This window comes from Anomaloglossus baeobatrachus, chromosome 8 (assembly GCF_048569485.1).
Source record: "Anomaloglossus baeobatrachus isolate aAnoBae1 chromosome 8, aAnoBae1.hap1, whole genome shotgun sequence".
Taxonomy (NCBI): Eukaryota; Metazoa; Chordata; class Amphibia; order Anura; family Aromobatidae; genus Anomaloglossus; species Anomaloglossus baeobatrachus.
The window spans coordinates 59241208-59248352 of record NC_134360.1 but is presented as its reverse complement, the minus strand read 5'-3'; the positions used below and the strand labels follow the sequence as shown (position 1 = coordinate 59248352).

At 51.6% G+C, this 7145-nt stretch overlaps 1 protein-coding gene across 4 annotated transcripts in view; it reads right to left on the bottom strand.

Moving 5' to 3' along the window:
* Positions 1–270: 270 nt before the first annotated feature.
* RBM5 (RNA binding motif protein 5) overlaps positions 271–7145 on the bottom strand; it is a 44797-nt gene continuing 37922 nt past the window's right edge. For 2 of the 4 annotated variants that reach the window (XM_075321691.1, XM_075321692.1), the window contains exons 5-24: positions 6302–6371; positions 5719–5792; positions 4401–4484; positions 4252–4312; positions 4041–4106; positions 3478–3656; positions 3306–3403; positions 3043–3130; positions 2860–2931; positions 2654–2791; positions 2443–2542; positions 2272–2363; positions 2018–2197; positions 1791–1937; positions 1631–1711; positions 1343–1525; positions 1184–1258; positions 1006–1103; positions 800–929; positions 271–666 (exon numbers count right to left, since the gene is read on the bottom strand). In XM_075321691.1, the coding sequence (XP_075177806.1) occupies positions 541–666; positions 800–929; positions 1006–1103; positions 1184–1258; positions 1343–1525; positions 1631–1711; positions 1791–1937; positions 2018–2197; positions 2272–2363; positions 2443–2542; positions 2654–2791; positions 2860–2931; positions 3043–3130; positions 3306–3403; positions 3478–3656; positions 4041–4106; positions 4252–4312; positions 4401–4484; positions 5719–5792; positions 6302–6371 (2142 nt within the window). In that variant the 3' untranslated portion in view covers positions 271–540. Of the gene's footprint in view, positions 667–799; positions 930–1005; positions 1104–1183; positions 1259–1342; positions 1526–1630; positions 1712–1790; positions 1938–2017; positions 2198–2271; positions 2364–2442; positions 2543–2653; positions 2792–2859; positions 2932–3042; positions 3131–3305; positions 3404–3477; positions 3657–4040; positions 4107–4251; positions 4313–4400; positions 4485–5718; positions 6215–6301; positions 6372–7145 lie in introns of those variants that run through there. The other 2 variants (XM_075321693.1, XM_075321695.1) reach the window with 2 other exon arrangements.

The following is a 7145-nucleotide window of genomic DNA, read 5'->3' as shown; positions in this document are numbered from 1 at the left end:
GTTTTTGTGGTCACCACAAAAACGCAGCTAAAAAAAAATGCTGTGTGGGGACAGCACTTATGAAAACCCATTGACATTGCTGGGGAAGCAATGTCACTGCGTTTTCAGCACAAAAACGCGGTAAAAAACGCCGCTAAAAACGCGGCAAAAACGACTAGTGCGCACATAGCCTAAGAGTAATGCAGCCTTAATCCGTGGGGCTTTGCTGCCACCTGGTGGCCACTTCGCAGATTGCACAGCACACCTTCAGAAACCACAGCGCACGTTGAATTAACAAAATTTTGCTCCGAAATTTATTTCTTTGGGAAAAGAGAAATGTACAAATGTAGAAAGGGTGGGTGATGAGCCTCTATTACTGAGGGGACACGGGTCACGCACACCCCTAACATACAAACATCGCACAAAACATAGATATTTACACTGTACAGAGGTATAGTACATATCTACATTACGGCAGGGTCTGTCCTGCTCGCTCCACTGACCACCACCGCCCCTGAGGGGAAAGTTTATATTTATTAATCCATCCGGCCTCTGCTCCATTCATTCCATTTCTGTGAACCGTGCGAACATGGCTTTCCTGACGGCATCTTTGTAAGAATCTGATGTGTTGACACCATAGGAGCTTCCTTTGGCTCCGAGCCCTGCGCCCCTCATCCTTACCTGCGCCTGCAAACAAATGGGACAGTTATTACGTGGAAATTAGACAGAGGTGACCCTCTGGTGCAGTCCAGAAACAGAGGGAAACGTTTCAGGTGATGATCAGACGGAAGAAGAGTGCCTCGTCCTCCAGCCCCCTCACCTGGATGGGGGCAGTGATTCCCTGACTCTTTCGGCCCAGCCCTGATCCCTCCTTCCAGCCCATGGCCTGCAGCATCTTGTTGCCGATGTTGCTAGTATCGATCCCGTCTTTAGTTGGCTGCTCATAGTTCCTGGAAAACAGAGCGGAGTGAGTGGCGGCAGATCCTGGTGCAGTCTCTGGCGCGCTCCTTTGCTCCTGGCACTCACACTACACCGGCATCATATTGCTTCTTGCGCTTGGGCTCTGGTGGCTCAGGAATGCCGTACTTCTCCCTCCTCTCTGCCGCACGGTCCCGGTATTTTGCCTGTGAATCCGGAAACCACAATTACCACCACATCATCCCCCGTCACACCATTTAATTGCTCCGGCAGATGGCGCCGTTACCTCTCTATCTCGCTGCTCCAGGGCTTCCAGGTCTTGATCGGACAGGCGCGATCTCCTATATACATCCAGGTTTTGCTGTTTGATAAAGAAGTCATTATCTGGTATTTGCTTGGCAGTTCAGGGCCGGTGATAAAGGGAAGCGGAGGATCCGGCACTCACCTTGTGGAGATCTGACAGCTGCTGATGCCTCGTCAGGGCGTCTTTATTTGGAAACTGTCTGCGGCACAGTAAGCACGCCAGCTTCTTCCAATCCGTTAGCTTTTCCTCATCCAGAATTCCCTGAAGCCGATCTGCTTCCTCTTCATTATCACTGTCACCGCTGTAAGCTGCAACCAGCGCCCGCTGTGCCAACATCACAGCCATTTAGAGAGCAGGCAACATACACACAAAGCACTAGCCACCCCCAGAGCAAGGGCAGGCTACTCCAGAGAAGACTCGGGTTGTCACCTTGGGCGGCTTCTCCTCCTCCGTAGTCGCCACCATCATCATCACGTCTGGCAGAAACTGCCTCTCTAACAATGCTCCTTGCTGAGGGGAGAAGAAGCTGGTTAGTATTGAAAACACAGGTGAATATTCATCACCAGGAAAAGGAGAGAAAATTATGCACCTTCTTCTCAAACAAGGCAAACCCCGCATCCGCAGCTGCAGACTCCTTTCGCTCCTCGTCCCGGGCACTCAGTGGCTGGAAGCTGTTCTTGAAGTTTTCCTTCTGCTTATTTAGGCTCTTTGCCCAACGCTCCATGTCTTTCGCAATCTGAGGGAAACCAAGCTCCTGAGTCATACATACGGGGATATGGGCAAGAGGCAAAGGAGAGTAGGTCGGGTCACGGATACCTGCTGGGCAGTTTTGCTTTTTGGCTTTTCTTTCTTCTCCTTGCCCTCCTTGTTTGCTGCGGCGGCCGCTGCCCCGTTGGCCGGTGCGGTGCCCTGTCCGGTGCCCTCTGGGGCAGGCAGATACGTCTGCTTCTCCCCATCCCAGTACAGGTATTGCTGGGACGCAGAGTTGTAGTAATACTATGGAGAGAGGACAGGACTTGTACACGACCCTACGCATTTCAGGCATCTGATAGTGTGAAAAACTTCCTTACCTGAGAATTGGGATCGTAGTACAGACCAGTCTGAGGGTCGTAGTAGTACCCCGACGATTCGTCATACTGGTAGGTGGAGGTGTCTGGAACAGCTGCCGAACACATGGTGACAAACTATTACACCCAGCACTGCAGGCACATCCAGGTGTGCCGCAACGGTAGTACACATACCGTATTTCACACCCGGGATTATGGTGTTTGCAGCAGGCGTTTCTTCTGTAGTGGGCGTTGTAGGGGCTGCGCTGGTGGTAGCACTGGTGCTTGGCTGTGTCTAGAATGGAGATACAAGATTGCTACAGCCAACATTTCTCAGTGATCATGTGTGAACACTAGTTGAGGCCTCAATGTTCAGTGGGTACCTCTTCCCCGGCCCGACACTCACCGGAGATCCAGGTTGCTGGTAAAGCTGCGGACTCTGGCACACCACGGCTGCCGTCGTGGTAGTGGTTGCTTGTGTGCTGCCTTCTGCAGAGGCTCCCTGCTCTCCACCCTGGTACGCCTGCTGATATTCCTGGGAATACTGTAAAGACAACCCTCATTAGCGCCATTATGAACTACACAGAGGGCTCAGGCTGGAGCAGTGCCTACCTGTCCGTACTGATACCCCTCCTGCCCTTGTTGCGAATATCCATATTCTGCACTGTCCCCGCTCTGCTGAGCCTAAAATAAAAAGTATAAAGTGACAATCGATTATAAAGAGCATCCATCACTGCCGATATCGCGTCTGTACCGTGCACTCAGGTATCTGCTGATTCCTAGTCCGGGGATTACCTGTGTGGACGACCACTGAGCCGCCGCTATCGCCGTGCTCGCTACAGAGAACGCACTGACCCTGTTCCCATCCAGCAGCACAAGATCCCTGAGGAACAACGGAGAGATTATTCTCCCAGCCCATCACTGGGGCACCGACCCAACAGCACGGGGGGTTTCTATGTTTAGGGACTGGATGAAATTTCCATATACGAATGGGTGGGAGAGGAGGGGGCTATGGGTGGGAGAGGAGGACATTTTACTTTTCGTACTCTTGAACTCACTTTCTTGCACTCTTGGCAAAATCAACGCCAATTGTTTTCCCATCAATTTTTAGAGGAGGGTGAAGAGTCTGGAGGATCTGCAGCAGCTGCGACGCTTCCTGTAGGGGACGAATGATGCGTTATCCCATGTAGCCGCCAGTATTTTGGAAGAATATGCAACACCGGCACTTACCAGCGAGGAGGGCAGCTGTATGAAGGCAAAGCCGCGGTTCTGCTGAGTCTGCTTGTCTTTGATCAGTCGGATATTGCTCACCACCAGTGATACATAAGGAGCCAGGGCCGACAGTATAGAGTCCACCACTGTGTGTGGCCCGATGTTACGCAGGATAATGGCTGAGGATACATAGCCACCTAATAAGGTTACACCCAGCTGTTTATTAAAAGGGGAGACCAGAAATTCCACCAAACCCCCCACACAGGTAACAACTGATCAGTCATAGCATGGATTACTAGACACTACGGACGCTTACACCTCCCTGCAGAGCGGGCCGCACGGCCAGACGGCTCCAACAGCTCATTAGATTATTGCCATGGTAGTCACTCGGGTGTAAATAATGGGGTACAGGGCCCTCTCACATAGTGTTTACTGGATGTAAAATGGCTTAAGACACATTAATACTGAAAGGGGCACATGGGATTGGTAAAAGGGTAGGGATAGCAGCGTGGCTCTGATATCTGCCGGTCTGATCTACCGGGGGTGCACAATACGCTACAAAAACTGGTACAAACACTTACTGTCACTGTAGTAATCCACCGACTGAGGGGCTTCCGATGCTCCAGAAGGCGCCTCAACATCAGACTCTGGCGGAAGAGAAAGAGCAGCTTCAGCGCATGGAAAACAAGTGGTGGTCCGCAGATCGGCATTACTGAACATGTGCTCCACATCAGCACAGCAGAGAAATAGCGCAGATAACACAGAGGTGCCCGGCACGGCTCAGACACTCACCGGTCTTGGCTGCTCCACAGCGGAAGCATTTTAGTCTTCTTCGAAAGTTGTAGAGGCCGCACTATAAAACCAGAGAGCTTTGCACTTAATGTTTGCTGTTCTATTGCCCCCAACACTCCCATGTATACTCTGTAACCTCATGCCCTCACCTTGTTACACAGCCAGTCCTCAAACTTGGGGCGGGGGTTGCTGTAATGCATGGCGATGGTCTTCCCCTGGATCACCAGCTTTTTCTGCAAGAACATAAAAAAGGGTCATGTTACTCCCAGCATCGTGATGAGCAGACATTATCCCCTGGCGGAGGGGAATGATCTCCCGACTAAAATGGACGACCATGTGGGGAAGGACCACCCACTGCCAACTAACGGCTTTGCCAGCCCCCACCACAAGGGGCGGATAGAGGAAAGGGATTCAGAGGCGCACAGAGCTGCCGATGGAAGAAACAGAAAGAGTGGGGTTGCAGGTAAAGTCAAGGGCGTGGGGCTCCAGATGAAAGTCTTAATACTGCACGCAGTATTCCCAATCTGAGCATGGCATCTGTAAGTACACATGATTATCAGAGACGATCCCCTCATGCCCAACCACTTCTCAAGGCCACAGGGCGCAATAGGCCGCCTCTTCTGCCACAGGAAGGGTCAAGGTGAGGAAACCATGAAAAGCTTATTTTGGGTGCACAAATCATATTCTTATACCATAAACATCACCTCCCCGCTACCCCCGGCCCTGAAATTGGGATACAATGTGGGGCTTCAGGTTTGCTTTGCACGTTATCTTGAAATGTTTGGAGTCACAGCCCTGAAATCCATGGAGGATCCCTGATGTTACTAGGGCTGTGCGATTACACACGGCAAATAGTCTCTTCATGTCAGATATTACATTCCTTACAGACTATTGGAGCCGGGGAGGGGCTTATCATTGGCTCCTGTCATGTGTCCCGTATATATATGCCCATCTATGTTGGCTGCTAGTGAGCCCATTGCGTGGTACCAGCAGTAGCTAGCTGTGCGGCCCATGTGGAGTTATTACAGAACATGTGTCTGTCAGATGTACTCAGCAGTAACCCAGGGAGAGGGGGGACCTGCACATCATGCCGACCATACACTAAGGCTCTGCATACATTAAAGGGCTGCTCGTCTGCTGGACCCCGCATGTCCAGGCATAGGCTTCTATAGTGCAGACCAGTAAGGTGACATTTTGGGCGTCTGCTTCCAGTTTACTGCAGCCAGGTCCCATCTGTAATACGCAGCCCTCATGAGAGGCGGCAGCTGATCAGAGGAAAACATCTACATAGCAATGGGCAAGGGCCACAGCTTTAATGTACAGAGAGCGCGTCCCCGTGATCACCTGAATCCTGAGCCTCTCCCTTCACCCCCTCCCCCCAGCCGCCTCCTGCTTTTCGATCTCGGTTACAGACATATGTCATGTGCCATTTCTCAGGAGTATTCTAGACTTGGCGAGTGAAGCAACCTGATTGGCTTCCATCCAGCTGGTAGCATCTTGCAAGTGATAAAACTCCACGAAGGCGAAACCGCGGCTTAAACCTAGAGACAGCATTCAGATATAGACGGGATACTAGTGTTAGTCACTTCCTTTTACAGAAAACAAAGCTGCATCTCTCCACCTGACAAAGCCCATGGTTCTAGCAGTGCTTTATGGCATGGCTTCCATGGCTGCAGTCCTGTTATCTGTCTTACATGGGTTGCCATGAAAAGGAGCCTCAGCAAACTACACATTTCACCACCTGGACTGAGCGGCTATGGGAAGGCAGCAATCCACATGCTGGAGACAAAGCTGCAGTAGCCGAGGTTGTCAGCAGACAATAGGGTGGTGAAAGAGTCATGCGCAAAACAATACACCCCAAAATATCTAACCCCCACACAAGAAATGATGCCGACAATACATAGAAGAGGTTCCTTAGCCATGGCAAGTCCAATCAGTACCTGATGGTGTATGGGGTGAAGAGGGGGCTAGTCCCCAGGGAAAGCAATCTCAAAAGGTGGGAACATAAGACATGTGGGAGTGCGCCACATCACGCCGGATACAATCTCACCTGTCTTTCTCTTCATCAGCCTCACGTCTGCAGGCTGGGGGCCTTCAAAGGAATCCACCAATTCTCGAATCTATAAAGGCAGCAGCAAAGCAAAGGATGAATAAAGGAAAACATGGCCGTAGACATCACAAGGCCACCGACAACAGAAGCCCAGAGCCCAGATGAGGGGATCCTTCCATCCAGTCACATAGGACAACAATGTCCCCAAAGCCCTGACAACTCAGCTCCATCACTAGACAGACGAGGTGATCCCTCCATCCAACAATGTCCCCAAAGCCCCGACAACCCAGCTCAGCCATCACCAGACAGACGAGGTGATCCCTCCATCCAACAATGTGCCCACAGCCCTGACAACTCCGCTCCGTCACTAGACAGATGAGGTGATCCCTCCATCCAACAATGTGCCCACAGCCCTGACAACCCAGCTCAGCCATCACCAGACAGACGAGGTGATCCCTCCATCCAACAATGTCCCCAAAGCCCCGACAACCCAGCTCAGCCATCACCAGACAGATGAGGTGATCCCTCCATCCAACAATGTCCCCAAAGCCCCGACAACCCAGCTCAGCCATCACCAGACAGACGAGGTGATCCCTCCATTCAACAATGTGCCCACAGCCCTGACAACACAGCTCAGCCATCACTAGACAGATGAGGTGATCCCTCCATCCAACAATGTGCCCACAGCCCTGACAACCCAGCTCAGCCATCACTAGACAACCGAGGTGATCCCTCCATCCAACAATGTGCCCACAGCCCTGACAACCCAGCTCAGCCATCACTAGACAGAAAGAAGACTTGTCAGACAACACTACAATAAAGGAAATCTTCGTCTAGGACAAAC